General features: G+C 40.1%; 1 protein-coding gene and 1 long non-coding RNA gene across 3 annotated transcripts in view; one reads left to right on the top strand and one right to left on the bottom strand.

Moving 5' to 3' along the window:
* DNAH6 (dynein axonemal heavy chain 6) overlaps window positions 1–16254 on the bottom strand; it is a 297682-nt gene that overhangs the window by 177791 nt on the left and 103637 nt on the right. For both annotated transcript variants that reach the window (XM_032243483.1, XM_032243484.1), the window contains 4 exons: window positions 11726–11863; window positions 8955–9122; window positions 5762–5910; window positions 4275–4382 (listed from right to left, as the gene is read on the bottom strand). In XM_032243483.1, the coding sequence (XP_032099374.1) occupies window positions 4275–4382; window positions 5762–5910; window positions 8955–9122; window positions 11726–11863 (563 nt within the window). The remainder of the gene's footprint in view (window positions 1–4274; window positions 4383–5761; window positions 5911–8954; window positions 9123–11725; window positions 11864–16254) is intronic.
* Window positions 5405–16254, top strand: part of LOC116526854 — a 28272-nt gene continuing 17422 nt past the window's right edge. Inside the window, exon 1 of the long non-coding RNA XR_004258299.1 lies at window positions 5405–5415. This is a non-coding gene — a long non-coding RNA (uncharacterized LOC116526854). The remainder of the gene's footprint in view (window positions 5416–16254) is intronic.

Genomic DNA, 16254 nt, shown 5'->3' with positions numbered 1-16254 from the left:
TTTTTGAGATGGAGTTTCACTCTTGTTGTCCAGGTTGGAGTGCAATGGCATGATCTCTGCTTACTGTCACCTCTGCCTCCCAGGTTAAAAAGATTCTCCTGCCTCAGCCTCCCAAGTAGCTGGGATTACAGGCGTGCGCCAGCACGCCTGGCTAATTTTGTGTTTTTAGTAGAGATGGGGTTTTATCATATTGGTCAGGCTGGTCTCAGGCTGGATCACCTCAAATGATTCACTTGCCTCGGCCTCCCAAAGTACTGGGATTACAGTTGTGAGCCACTGTACCCATCCTAGAATGGCTATTATTAAAAAGTAAAAAAAAAAAAAAAAAAAAAAAAACCTAAAAAAACTACAGATGCTGGCAAGGTTGTGGAGAAAAAAGGAATCCTTTTACATAGTTGGTGGGAGTGTGAATTAGTTCAACCATTGTGGAAAGCAGTTTGGTGATTCCCTTAAGAGCTAAAAACAGAACTACCATTTGACCCAGCAATTCCATTACTGCGTATATACCTAAAGAAATAGAAGTCATTCTATTATAAAGACACTTGCATATGTATGTTCATTGTAGCATTATTCAAAATAGCAAAGACATGTAACCCACCTAAAAGCCCACCAATGGTAGACTGGATAAAGAAAATGTGGTATAGTCTGGGTGTGGTGGCTCACGCCTGTAATCCCAGAACTTTGGGAGGCCGAGATGGGTGGATCACAAGGTCAAGAGATGGAGACCATCCTGGCCAACACGGTGAAACCCCATCTCTACTAAAAATAAATTAAAAAAAATTAGCTGGGTGTGGTGGCATGCACCTGCAGTCCCAGCTACTCGGGAGGCTGAGGCAGGAGAATTGCATAAACCCGGGAGGTGGAGGTTGCGGTGAGCCGAGGTCACACCACTGCACTCCAGTCTGTTGCCAGAGCAAGAATCTGTCTCAAAAAAAAAAAAAAAAAAAGAAAATGTGATACATATGCACCATGGAATAGTATGGAGCTGTAAAAAGGAATGAGATTATAAGCTTTGCAGAAACGTGGATGGAGCTGGAGGCAATTTTCCTTAGCAAATTAATGCAGGAACAGAAAACCAAATACTGTATGCTCTCACAAGTGGGAACTAAATGATGAGAACACATGGACACATGGTGGGGAATCACACACACAAGAGCCTGTTGGAGGGTGGGGAGTGGGAGGAGAGAGAGGGTCAGGAAGAATAGCTAGTGGATTCTGGACTGAAAACCTAGGTGATGTGATGATCTGTGCAGCAACCCACCATGGCACACATTTACCTATGTAACAAACCTGCACATTCTGCACATGTATCCCTGAACTTAAAAGTTGGAAATGAAAAAAAAAATCACATTTGAGAAAAAAAGAAAGAAAGAAATCCCCTCATGCTTCTGGCAGGGGAGGGGAAAAGAAACAATTCTGAAATAGGCAGGAGCACTCTGCTCTTCCTAAGAAGAAGCCAGGAGAGTTGACTGAGCCTTACCTGCTAGAGTTTCGTCAGAGCCTAACAGACCTGGGGGAAGGGAAATATCAACTCCAGCTGGCTCTGGCCTTTCATTGGGAGAAGGAAAAACCCAACTCTAGGGTACTCTGCCACCCTGTATCACCTAACAGGGGGAGAAAAAACTGAGAAACACTTTTGAAGCTTACAGTTCAAAGGCATATGCTCATTAAAAGACTGAGTCCTAATCCTAGGACAATAGAGCATTCTCCCTCCTGCTGCACCATACCACAACATTACTTAGGGCCAATTTACCTTTGTCCTAGCTTCTTTTAACCACTGCATCATGTCCAGCTATCAAGAAAAAATTGTGAGGCATACTAAAAGGCAAAAAATACAATCTGAAGAGACAGAGCAAGCAGTACAACCAGACATGGGAGGGATATTGAAAGTATCGGACAGGGATTTAGAACAACAATGATTAATATGTGAAAGGCTCTAATGGATAAAATGAACAGCATGCCGAAGCAGCTGGGCAATGTAAGCAGAGATATGGAAAGCCAAAGAAAGAAGCAAAAAGAAATGCATTATAAAAAATCAGCACACTATAACAGAGATGAAGAATGCCTTTGATAGACTTACTAGTAGATTGGACACAGCTGAGGAAAGTATCTCGGAGCTTGAGGATGCCTCAATAGAAACCTCTGAAACTGAAAAGAGAATAAAGACTGGAAAAGCAACATAATACCCAAGAACCACGGCACAGCTACAAAAGGAGTACCATGTGTGCAATGGGAATACCAGAAGGTAAGAGCGGGAGAAAGGAACAGAAGAAATATTTGTATATATATATATACACACATATATATATATATACACACACATATATATATATATATATATATATATATATATTATTGCACTTTAGGTTCTGGGGTACATGTGAAGAACATGCAGTATTGTTGCATAGGTACATACATGGCAATGTGGTTTGCTGCCTCCATCCCTGTCACCTATATCTGGCATTTCTCCCCATGTTATCCCTCCTCAACTCCCTATGCCCCACTGTCCCTCCCCTAGTTCCCCACAACAGACTCCAGTGTATGATGTTCTCCTCCCTGTGTCCCAGAAGAAATATTTGAAAGAATAATGACAGAATTTCCCCTAATTAATGTCACACACCAAACCTTAGATCTAAGAAACTCAGAAAACACGAAGCAGGATAAATATCAAAAAATTATACTGAGGCATGTCATTTTAAAACCATAGAAAATTAAAGATAAAGAAAAATATAGAAAGAAGCCAGATGGAAAGAAAATCCCACTTTACCTATAGAGAAGCAAAGATAAGAATTACACTTGACTTCTCAGAAAACTACGCAAGCAAGAGGACAATGGAGTGAAACATATGAGAAAACCCGAATCAACCTAGAATTCTGTACTCTGTGAAATTATCCTGCAAAAGTGAAGGAAAAATAAAGACTTTCGCAGACAAATAAATATCGAGAAAATTTGTTGCCAGTAGTCTTGCCTTGTAAGAAATATTACAAGAAGTTATTTAGAGAGGAGGAAAATGACATAGGTCAGAAACTCTGATCTACCTAAAAGAAGGGCACAGAAGAAGGAATGATTGAAGGTAAAATAAAAACTTTCATTTTTCTTGACTGGGTGTTGTGGCTCACACCTGTAATCCCAGCACTTTGGGAGGCCGAAGGGGGCAGATTGCCTGAGGTCAGGAGTTCAAGGCCAGTTTGGCCAATATGGTGAAAACCCGTTTCTACTAAAAATACACACACAAAAAAAATTAGCTGGGCGTAGTGGCATTCGCCTGAAATCCCAGCTACTGAGGAGGCTGAGGCAGGGGAATTGCTTGAACCAGGGAGGTGGAGGTTGCAGTGAGCCGAGATCATGCCACTGCACTCCAGACTGGGTGACAGAGGGAGATTCCATCTCAAAAAAACAAAGCAAAAAAACAAAAATAAACCTTTTTATTATTCTTAATTGATTTAACAGATAACAGTTTGTTCAAAATAGTAATAGCAACAATGTATTTAATTATGTATGCCTATGTGTATATAATATATATGCTTTTGTATGCTCATGTATAAGTAAAATGAATGACAGCAATGTCACAAGGGATGGAAGGGAGGAATTAGAATAGAAGGGAGGAATGGATTGTTATTACAAGGTACTCACATTTCCCGCGAAATGGTATAGTGTTAATTGAAAGTGGGCTTAGATTAGTTGTAAATGTGTCTTGCAAAATCTAGGGCAACTACTGAAATAAGTAAAAAAAAAAAAATGGCATAAATGTGGTGTTAAGAACTTTGGAGGGGGATAACAAAACTAAATTAAAGAGTTGGAAAATGATTGTTTTTGGAAAGTGGGAGTTGGTGAAAGGCTGGGGACTGTTGCTTTCCATGAGACCAATTTATGAATCTATTTTCTTTTTACATGTACTATATACATGTATAACTTGGAGAAATCTAAAATTAAATAACAAACAACAAAATGGATAAAAGCAATCATATTTATGTTAAGACCCAGGTCTGACTTTTTGTGAGTCAGAAACTTCTCTTACATCAGGAACTTATGGCCAAATGCTAATTTGTATAGCACATAGTCCGGTGATTAATATTTTGATTAAAAAACATAAATGATTGAAATTATGCCCAAACTTTAATATCTTTAAGAGTATTTCTTAAACCGCAAAATAAGTTTCTCCAGAAAAGATGAGAAAGTTTTCAGCTTGTTAGAGAAAGAAATAATTGAAGATAAGACTACCATTTGCTTCTACATGATAGCCATGCTTTACTTGGTAATGTCCAGAAACTTACCTGAACAGAAGAGCATCATCTGTGAGAAATTTTGGCAAATTGGAGTCTCGTAAAGCTCTTATCAACACCACATCTTCATTTAGGTTTGGGTTTTCTCTTTTTAAAGATCTAAATTCAAAGGAATACTTCAGATAATATTACAAGAACATAAGGTTGAATGTGATTTTCTAAACCTGTGGGGAGGGCAGAGCCCTTCCGCTGAGGATTCCTGCTAGAAGGAGAGGATCACTTTCCCTTGTGCGCTCAGCGTTCATCTCCAACAGAGCACACTGACAAAGCCTGCAATGGCTACGCAGCCTTAAGGAGAATGACAAGGACATCTTCTCAACACACTCCCCAATCCCCATTTCATTCAACCTGAATTTATAGCTCCCTGAATACACCATGATGATTCCTATTCCTGTGATTTTCTTTTCTCTCTGCCCAGAATATCTTGCCTTGTTCTTTGCCTGCTCTTATTTCCCCCTCAAAACCCAGCCTAGTGACTCCCTTCTCTAGAAAGCTCCTGTCCTCTATCCTTCTCCGTGAACCTCGGGTGGGTGCGGCCCTGTTGTTGCCCTCCCTGCATTGCAGCCTACATGACTGCACACTGGTCTGTCTCTATGACCCACTGGACTGTGGTTGTGCTCCTTCAGTGCAAGTGTTATCCAAACTTCTTAGTATTCCTAGTCCTTAAATAGCCATCCTGTAAAGAGGGGACATATTATATCTGAGAGGTTAAAAGAACAGAGAGTAGGAAACTGCAGGGAGATTTGTGCAGAACCCAGTGATACAGGAGCCAGGCAGAGGGTTCCTGGATGTGCAGAATCTGAGCCAATGAGTCAGGGCCTGAGAGGAAGGACTAGAGAGAAAATAGGTCATCTCGGAGGCTCTGAATAAGTTGGGGGATTCCAGATATAGTAGTTTGAAGAAGTTATAAAGAGAAAAGTTGGGGCTTGAAAGAGGAAAGATTCTTTCTTTACTAGACACTAGAAAGAAGCTTAGGCTTGGACCCCATTACAAAGACAAAGGTGAAATCTAAGACATAAGCTGAACTGAATTGAAATGATGAAGTTTCTTTACACTCCTGAGGCTTTCTCAGGCAACATGTATGATTGGCCTTGCTGCATATGCATAACAGACGGTGTGACTTTTAAGTCCAGTCATACCAACTTATGGTGGTAAAGGCTTTTGTACACAAAAACCTAACGTCTGAATTTGAGTTCAGGGGAAGTGAATGTTATCCAAAGCCTAGTTGGGGATCAGTTTCTGTTGAGGATAACCATGTGAGGATTCACAGTGAAGAACTGTCATGGGATGAGGAGAGAGAACCTGTGTAACTTTGTCATGGGAGTGTCAAGGTAAGAATGATGACAACAGCAGCAGCCAACATTTATTAATCACTTGCTGTGTGCCAGGCATCTCTCTGAGAGCCTTTCCTAGTTACCCATTTAATGTGTTTGATCCCATGGTTGGGGATTTCACTCCTGACTACTTTGGTTTCTTACCCAGCCATGACCAGGACAGACTTCACCGCTCTCATGCCAAAGTCATAGTGATCTTGCTGAGACAGCTGCTCACTGCAAAGTTTATACATCTGAGTCATTTTTCTTGCTAATGTTTTACTGGATTCAAATCCTTCTGAATATAGAATTACCTAGAATAGAAAAAATCATGCAATGCTTATTATATTGAATTGATATCAATGTATCTGCATGATACCAACATATTCAAAATTGACTTTAAGTATTATACCTTCCCAAGTTGTTATGTCATTTAATAAAGAAACATACAGATTGAAGGGAAAAAAGCTTTCTGTGCCCCAGGAAACTGGAAGGCAGAATATTGTATGGGGTATACCTAGGCACTAATTCTGTTTTCCTTCTACAGATGAAGATGTAGCTTTGGGGACAATTGGTTCAAGGAGCAGAAGAGCCCAGTCTTTGAAAATGTTCCCATCATGAAAGTTTGATGATGTTATTCGGCCCAAGTACAAAAGCAAGAATGAGCTTCTCTGATCTGACAGGAGCGCCACCCTAGTGGACAGTGATTGCCACCAGCTCCCTTAGTTTTCCTAGGAGTCAAGGGAAGCCATGCAGATTGTCAGCCTCTCCTCTGCCTTTCTTCTACAAGTTTCTGCATCCTTGGTTACATTAATCAGATGATGCTTAGTGTCTTTGACAGTGAAGCTGGCTGTGGACCCTTTTTTCTATTTATAATCTGCCTGAAAAACTGCAGTTGGCTTTAGATGCGGAATTTGGAATGAGGCAGAGTTCTTACTGGTATCTGTTTTGTTTTCTGCTCTATCCCTGCTGACTAGCATAGTGCTCTGCACACAGTAGGTGATTAAAAATATTTACTGACAGGCCAGGTGCAGTGGCTCATGCCTGTAATCCCAGCACTTTGGGAGGCCGAGGAGGGTGGATTACTTGAGGTCAAGAATTCGAGACCAGCATGACCAATGTGGTGAAACCGTCTCTACTAAAAATACAAAAAATTAGCCGGGCTTGGTGAAAGGAGCCTATAATCCTAGCTACTTGGGAGGCTGAGGCAGGAGAATGGCTTGAACCTGGGAGGAGGAGCCAAGATAGTGCCATTGTACTCCAGCCTGGGCGACAGAGCCAGACTCCATCTCAAAGAAAAAAAAAATTCTGATGACAGAATCTAATTCATTTAAACTCTAAAAATAGTAAGAATAGCACTTGAAGACTAGACTTTTAAATTTGTCCCATCTATTACTGAGTAATATAACAACAGGACAAAGCATGAGGTGTGGACAACATGTTGGACTGGGCTCTAAGCCTGTTTTTTTTCTTACCAGGTTGGGACAATGAGCAAGTCATTTATTGTTCCTGTTTGTAGAGAGGGTCAAGATACTACCTGCCTTAACTGCCCCCCACCCCACCATGCCAACAGTGGGTATGGGGGACCCCTGAGTTGCTGTAAGCATTATTCTAATTGATATAGTTTGGATGTTTATCCCTATCCAAGTCTCACATTGGATTATAATTCCCAGTGATGAAGGTGGGGGCTGATGGGAGGTGTTTGGGTCATAGGGGTGGATCCTTGATCCCCCATGGCTTGGTGCTGCTTTGCAATAGTGAGTGAGTTCTCCTGCAATCTGGTCATTTAAAAATGTGGGGCACCTCCCACCCATTCTTTCTCTCTCATTCCTGTTTTTGCCATGTGCAGTGTCTGCTCCCGCTTCACCTTCCACCATGAGTAAAAGCTCCTTAAGGCCACCCTAGAAGTCTAGAAGATGCCAGCACCACACTTTCTGTACAGCCTGCAGAGCCAGGAGCCAATTAAACCTCTTTTTTTAAAAAAATAAATTACCCAGTCTCAGGTATTTCTTTATGACCATGCAAGAAAGACCTAATACACTAATATAGGCTATAATTTTTCTAATGATAGGCTTTGGCACAATCTACTCTATTCTTAAGCAATTACTTTTATTTCACATAGAAGAATATTTAAAATTAGCTGTTATCACAGGAATTTATTAGCTAAAGGAGTGATCTGTGCTTTCTGAGAAATTCCATCCTAAAGGGGTAGTGTCCCTTGTTATGAAATGCAGCACTGAGCATATAAGGGGTCTTCTGGAGTCCTAAAAATGCCTTATATTTTGGTCTTGGTGGTCACATAGATGAATACATGCGTAAGAATTCACTGAGCTGCACCCTTATGAGCTGTGCTCTTTATTGTGTATAACTTATAACTCAATAAAAAGTGCCATGAAAAATATGCATAAAATGTATCTGGATAGGGTGGCATGTGCCTGTAGTCCCAGCTACTTAGAGGCTGAGGTGGGAGGATTGCTTGAGCTTCGTTTGGTTCCATCCTGGGCAGCATAGTGAGACCCTGTTTCTTTCTTTCTTTTTTTTTTTTTTTAAAGTACAACATTTAAATATATCAATTCTTTTTTAAAAATTATTTTACTTTTAACTAATTAAATATTTATTTATTTATTTTGTGACTACATTATGGGACTGGCTAATTTTTATATTTTTGGTAGAGAGAGGATTCCACCATATTGCCCAGGTTGGTCTCTAACTCCTGGGATCAAGACATCCTACCACTTTGGCCTTCCAAAGTGCTGGGATTATAGGTCTGAGCCACTGTACTTGGCTAAACACATCAATTTTTGGCTAGCATTTAAATTCTTGGCTATTTAAACCCAGTTTAAATAGAAAGATGCCCAATTAGATACAGAAAAAACAAACACAATTATAAAGAATTAATTTGTTAATGGTTACTATTTTTCAACTAAGTTGATACAGACTTATAAACCATCTTCACCTACCATCATCGTGAGGCTTCTACTCAACATTCCTTGACTCCAGTAAAAAATAATGTGCAAAGAGAAATAAAAATAATCTGTGTTTCTGTAACCAATTCGGACATTTTAATTCCTAGAGAGGAACTGAAAAACCCCAATGAACTGGTTAATTAAATTCATTGATTCTTTCCAGTTTTCGTGGCCTATTTTATTCCAGATGCCATTCTGGGTATTATGGATATAGCAGTAAACAACAAACATGCAGAACTTAACATTTCAAGTCATAACAATCACATCCACACTTAGTAATGTATAACCATTACTAGGGGCATTCATAAAGGAAACTTTCTACTTTGATAGAGTTGAATGGTAAATAAAAGAAAGAAGTTTACATTTCTGCTGCTTCATAATGTGATGCTCACCTCTGCAATCAAGGCATAATTTGGAACCATCATGGCAAATGGTCTAAACAGGGCTTTCAAATTATCAGGCAATTCGGTTCTGCCTGCATAACCAGGATTCATCGTGATGAAGGCTGCGCAAGTCATCACCAACTTTATTTCCCGCCCCTCAAACATGAATCTAGAGAGCTGTTCAAAGATAAAGTATAAGTTAACACTCCTCTAGACACTTGTAAAACTTTTGACCTAATTATTACTTGAATACGAGACACATGTAATGAAGCACTGAAGCAAGGACGATTGAATCCTCCTGCCGCGCAACAGGGAACATTTTTGACTCTAACCTGCCTACTTCACATCTCTTCTGGGCTCAGTGTTTCCTGATTTCTGCCTCCCTGCACCTGCCTTGCCCAAATTGTCTCTTCCTTCCTGGATAAGTCCTAAGATCTTCTAGGCCTGAACATTTGCTGAGACTCTTTATTTCAACTCTATTTTGTTTTTGTTTTTGTTTTCAAGACAGGGCTTTGCTTTGTCTCCTATGCTAGAGTGCAAGTGGTATGATCAGAGCTCACTGCAGCCTTGACATCTTAGGCTCAAGCAATCCTCCTACCTCAGTCTGCCAAGTAGCTGGGACCACAGGCATGCCCCGCCATGCCCTGCTAATTTTCTATTCATCTTAGATTTACTGACCATTAAACCTTCTCCACTCCCACTTTCTGGTATTCCCCAAGAAATTCCAACCTAATCTTAGTTCTTGAGTTGTTGAGGCCCCACTGTCACAGTTTTTGTCATCTCCCCTCCACTTTTACTCAACAGCAAACATTGTTGAGCACCTGTTGCAGGTGAGGCACTAGGTGAGGCATGGAGGCACACAGCTGAAGGATCCTCACCCTTGAGCCCTCCAGAAACTCCCAGGCTTGCTGTCTGCAATCAACCTGGAAACCATGATCAAAAAGTTCAACATATACTACAGTGCAGGTGTGTGCAAAGCCTATGGGGGTAGCAGGCAACCTGCTTGGGATCTGAAGAAAGAAGAAGGATGTTTCAGGTAGGGGAATAGGGGCATCATTCCAGGAAAGGGGAGCAGGAGCAAGAAATCACTGGGCGTTCTGGAAATGACCAGCAATTCACTTTGCTAAAGGGCAAAGTTCCAGGAAGTATGGTTAGGCTGGGCCTAAGCATCTTGATTGTTTACTGCTAATCTAAAACTAAGGAATTTAGATTTTGTCCCATGTTTGGGGGGAAGCAGAGAAGACTTCCAAGTAGATCGATAGGATTAAAGTTGGCAGGGAGAGGTTAGACAGGCTACAGACAGGGAGACCAGTGAGGAATAATCACTGGGGACATGAAAGCCAGAATTCAAGAGGTATAAGTGGGGAGGAGAAGCATCTCGTAGATAAAATTAACAGGATTTGGTGATGGCTTAGATTCTGGGACTGATAGTGATGGGTCAATTCCAAGGTGAGTTCTAGGTTTCTAGTTGGGCCACTAGATGAAGGTGCTATTAACAGGCATGAGGAATATAGGGGAAGACCAGGATGAAGTAGGGTGATGTGCCACAGCCTGGAGGAGAGAATGTGTGGTGCAACTGGAGACCATTTCTGCTGCTGCTGAATGGCTGCTCATGCTAGCAAGCCTCTCCATTTCTGTGGTTTAGTTTATCCATGCCAGGGGATCTACCCTACTCCAGCTGTCTCATTTGGCACTGGCAGCTTGAGGATGAGGCTGGTTATCTGCGGATGCTCTCCTATCTTCCTCTGCCCTCATAAGGCTGTTCTCTAGAGACAAAGCTTCAATCCTGCCTCTGCCTCTACTCTCTCTGGTCCCTGTCCCCTTACTCCATACACTTGGCTCTCAGTGAATTGCTCAGCCAGATGATAATCACTTGCATAATACAGACTATGCTATCTCTGTATTTAAAGATCTTGTATTTAATATAGTCCTCCCCAGAGTATGCAGGAACAGGAGAGAGTACATATAGGGGAGCTTAGATTTTAGGATCTGATAAATTTTGGTGTCCGTGAAAATATTTTTTAACTCTGAATTATTTCCACCTATTACTTTGGGGGAAATGACATAGGCTTCATATAGGGTTGGTGTAAGATGAAATATGTGTGAGCACATACCACAATGACTTACACAATTTAGCAGCTCACTAAAGTCCAAGTCACGATTTCTTTTTATTTGTTCTATAACTTGCTTTTTTGTAGAGGTGATAATCAAAATATCTAACAGTTCTTACCAGGGTGCCTTCCAATGAGATAGCCTCTGCCTCTGAAGCTAGAGCTGAGTCTGGAGTCCTCCAGGCTATGCCAGGATAAACCCTTATTGGTGTATCCAGAGGAGGTCTGGGGCTCTTCTGAAAGGACCAATGGAGTAGTGGGGGCCCTCACAGGGCTTGGAGCAGTGCTGTTTTGGTTTGCAGAGGCTGAACACCAGTGCTGCTCATTGTGACCAGATCTCAGAAGGTCAACATAGAGTGGTAGAGACTTGGTCCCAACCTTCACTGCCATCAGCTTCTGAATATGAAACCCCTCTCTAGAGACATGCTTATAAGGGGCTAAAACAAATTTTAAATAACAGGACCACTCACTATCTTCATCTGACCTCATTCTCTTTAGATTTTCTAGTCCAGTTGGTTCTGGAGAGCCAAGGTACCCTTGAGATCCCATAATCTGTGTAGCTATTCCTCCCTAACTTTTTTAGTACTTCCTTTCTAAAATGTAACTTCCTGTGAGTTAACTGCAAACGTAAGGGCTGCTACCATGAAAGTCGATTGCCCAATGCCTTACCTTTGCCGCTTTGGCATTCCTAATGGTAATGAGTTGCTGTGCAATGACGGACAGAACTTCTATGTCAATTCGATTAAATTCATCAAAGCAGCACCAGGCCCCTGACTGTGCCAAGCCACTGAAGAAGCGCCCCATCATCTGAAATCAAAATAAAGCAGTTCAACTTTGTATTGCATAGTTCAACTCCTTCAAAAATTAAATTTTGAGCTGAAGTGTAAAAAAAAGGTGGTATCTACAAATAAGCAATAGTTTTATGTGAATATTGGACTCTGTCAGAAGTAAACTTTTCTACATGAGGAAATATCTTTTTGAGTCTAAGTGATTTGAATCTGTTTTATTTTTAAATAAAATGACAATCTGACCAATTTTCCTTCTTGTTTATAAACTCCACTCACCTCTGTAAGTATGTAATAGATTCCCAAATAATCTAACACATGGAATGTACAAACTTAAGGACTTTAAGAAAACTTGAAAAATTTTACTAATGGAAGATTTCATTATCTTTAGAAGGTATTCTAGAAGGCAGACACACACAAGAACTACTGAGCAGAAGGCATAGCAGCGCAGATTATGGCAATGATTCTTAATTTCTTCTACAGCAGAATCCTAATGGTGGAGGAAAATAAGTATGTACCATCTAAAGTGTTGCATTTCTTTTGGGGACTGGAGATATTGGTTAAGCATGTGTACAAATCTTGCATTATACCACAGATCTATCTCTTTAACAATAGAACCAATGGTTTTAAAATTTCAAGGTGGTCAACTGAACTACTTCCTCCCCTTCCTCTGATTCCCACAAAACAGAGAGACCGATAGATCGGCGTCTCTCTCTCCTTTTCTGTGTCCACACTTATACCTGTACTTGCTTGATAAAAACATAATGGAAAGGGAAACTAGCAGGAAGAAAGTTTTGAAAAAAAAGCTGGAATAGGCTAGGCACAGTGGCTCACGCTTGTAATCCCGGCACTTTGGGAGGCTGAGGCGGGCAGATCACTAAGTCAAGAGATGGAGACCATCCTGGCCAACATGGTGAAACCCCGTCTCTACTAAAAATACAAAAATTAGGTGGGCATGGTGGTATGCGCCTGTGGGACTACATGGGACATGTGAAGCCTGCTGGCCACACATTCTGTACTTCCACGGGGCTCTTGGTAGTTCTTTCATTCAAGGAAGGGCCATTTGGGGGAAACGGGCTGTTTACACTAATTAAATTAGTCCTTCATCTATACTTATGAACCAAAATAAGTAAGATTAAAGAAAGAGAAGGAATGAGAACAATAAACTAATGAGGAACTTTAGAGAAAGTGGAGATAACTTAGAAGACAGAAAATAATTTTATAAAATTCAAATGGAATTCTCAGAGAGATTTGGAAGGGAAACACATTCCTAAAATAAAACAAGATGCTCTATAAAAGAAATTAGTCAGAGATAAAAAATAGTCCCTGGAAATTAGTAATAATATAGCCAAGAGAAGAGAAAATTGAATGAATGGATGGGATGATAGCATGGACGGGACTAAAGACCAAGTTGGTGTTCTGCACAACAAAGCTGAGGAATGCTTCCATGTTGTGGAGGAGTGGTCTTCACACTTAGGATACATGCAAGCCCTGGCATACATGCCGACTTCCCACGGGATACTTATGAACAAACAGTTTTAAAGGAAATAACAGAGAAAATTCCAGATCTTGATCTGTGATATAGACTCTTTGCTAATATTTTTCTCTCTGAGAACATGTCTGTGGTCATGCTGGTTCTTCATTTCCATTTGCTCTTCAAAAATGACCCTCTTTCTCTGCCACTCCTGGCTGGGCAGTTTGTGCCTGGCTGTGGAGGAGAGCGGGGGGTTTGAAATCCAGCCCTGACATGGCTAGTGACTTGGTGAACATGTGCCACATGCATAGAGGCTCAGTAGATGATACTAGCAGCCTTGCTCTCATTCAAACAAAATCTTGCTATGGAGCATTGCCCCAGATGCAAAAACCTCCAGGGTGCCAAAGGACAGTTCCAAACATTGATCAGGAACACAGGAATGCTTGCAATGACTGACTGGCTAACAAATACTTTTTCAAGTCAGGTAATTTCCAATTCTTTGTTTTCAACAAAAGTGAAGGACAGAGTCAATGCCTACAGGTCATATATAAACAGAAACACATCTGTAGTCAAACATAATTGGGTTTACCAGTTATTCCAGTAAGGGAGACCACACACTGGGGAACCAAGGATTCTCTCAGCAAAAGGTCATTAGGAGGATTTGGGCTTGTGTTAGCAAATTCTAGGGAAGGGTCAGTGAAGAGAGGTTTTGCTTTGTTAATTTTTGAGAGTTATTGTAACAAATTGCCATAAACTGAATGGCTTAAAGCAGCAGCAATTTATTATCTAATAGTTCTAGAGGCTAGAAGTCTGAAATCAAGGTATCAGCAAAGCCATGCTTGATCTGAAGGCTCTCGGGGAGGATTCTTCCTTGTCTCTTGGTAGCCCCTAGTGGTTGCTGGCAACCCTTGGGATTCCTTGGCTTCTTGTACTGCATCACTCTGATTTCTACCTCCTGTGTACCTTCACTTGGCCATCTTCTGTGTGTGTCTATATCCACATTTTTCTCTTCTTATAAAGGCACTAGTTATTGGATTAGGGTCCATTCAATTCCAGTATGACCTCATTTTAAACATCAGAATCTTTACAAATATAAAGACTCAAATTAGGTAACATTCACAGATACTAGGCATGAGGACTTGAGCGTATTTTGAGGGAACACAATTCAATCCACAACACTGTGGATTAGGTGCCGGTAGGATATCATAATAATATTACATAGAAGCCTAATGGATAGCTGGCTGAGGCTGTCATTGGTAAAGGTGAAGCAGTTACAGAGGTTAGCCGGGAGAGGGGGGTGTTAGATTATTTTTGTGGTTTGGGCAGAATTCTTGTGTGTTCTCAGACACGATTATGGCATCTCATTCCATAATGGATGCATTGTGACCTGGTCTGTAGTTGGTGGTCTGTGAAATTGTTTGTGTTCAACTGGAGAAGCAAATAGTCTGAGTCAGGTCAGCTCTCAGCTGACAAGCAGTCAGGGGCTATTTTGTTTTGTTTTTCAGAGATGAATTGTATAGCTATTAATTGACCACTAGAAATAAGTTTTGGTGTTATTTCTACCATTTTATTTTGTGATGATTTCTACTGTAAAAAACTCTTATATTTTGAAAGATTTCAAACATATACAAGGGGTGAAAGAACATATACATCATCCAGCGTAACAATCACCAATATTCTGCTATTTTCAGAATACTCTCCAACAATTTTTGTTGTTATAGTATTTTAAAGCAAACCCTAGGCATCATATTATTTCACCATAAACTCTGTAACATGTAAAACCCCCAAAATTACCCAAATCAATACTGTTAGCCTACTCAAAGAAAAATCCAATAATTACTTAATATCATGTTCAATTTTCCTCAATGGTACTAATATTGTCCTTTTACAGTTGGTTTGTTCGGATAAAGATACAAGCAAGGTAGAAATACTGCATTTGGTTACCGTGTCTCTTAAATCTCTTTAAATTTATAGCAGTTCCCTGAATCCTCTCTTTTTCATGCAATTCGTTTTTGAAGGTCTGTAAGTTATTTTTCCCCAAAAAATTCCCCTGATTCCATATTTAGCTGATTGTATTCTTGTGGTGTTAACATGTTCCTTTATCTCATACATCTTTATCTCTACTTTTCAAAAGTTTGAAGTTTGTTTGAACAGGAATAATTCATAGCTTACATATCATAACAAGAGATACATATTTCCTAATTGTCAAAGTGGTGACTGATCAGTGGATTACCAGCTGTGCTTGTCCATTATAAATTTTCCAATTAGTCTTTAGTGGTTTTAGCAATAAAGGCCATTGCTAGACACATTATTTTTTAAAGGTTGCAAAATACCAATTTATAATATTATCATCTTTTCTGCATTTATTAATTGTGATTATTCTATAAGGAATTTTCCTCATCAACTTTTTTATTATCCCCCAAAACAGTCCACAGAAAAGGCAGGATAAATACTTAATTCTTTTTCTTTATCAATTTTTCACGTAAGTTGTTGCTCTGGAAACCTCCAAGGTGATCAGTGAGTTTTGTTTTATGCTTTTTCATTAATTATTGTATATTAATGCATTTAAAAATGTTTTATGTGTTTTGATCCACTCCAGTTATTATTCTCATTCTCACATTATCCCAACTTTGGTCAATGAAGAACCCCTTTTAGTAACATTCTGATTAATAATATGATCACATAAATTTTTGGTATTTTCTTGTTGTTGTTTCAGATAGGACAGGATGTTGCAGGCTCATTTTATGAATTTCCTGCCCTTGACCTAGAGCCAGCTCTGGTTACTTTTAGTAGGAACAGGTACTTAAGACCACAGTCCGGGTACTGGAGGTGATCGCTGTTTTTAGGCTGTCAGTGTCCCTTTTTAGAGGACAGAACTAAGAGATAACACCGAACTGAGAGAAGAAATCAGTATCAAAAACATATTAAAAATCTGCTAC

This window comes from Sapajus apella, unplaced genomic scaffold (assembly GCF_009761245.1).
Source record: "Sapajus apella isolate SASKATOON/1434 unplaced genomic scaffold, GSC_monkey_1.0 scaffold52, whole genome shotgun sequence".
Classification (NCBI taxonomy): Eukaryota; Metazoa; Chordata; class Mammalia; order Primates; family Cebidae; genus Sapajus; species Sapajus apella.
The sequence above is the reverse complement of the archived record's forward strand: the minus strand, read 5'-3'. Positions and strand labels throughout refer to the sequence as shown.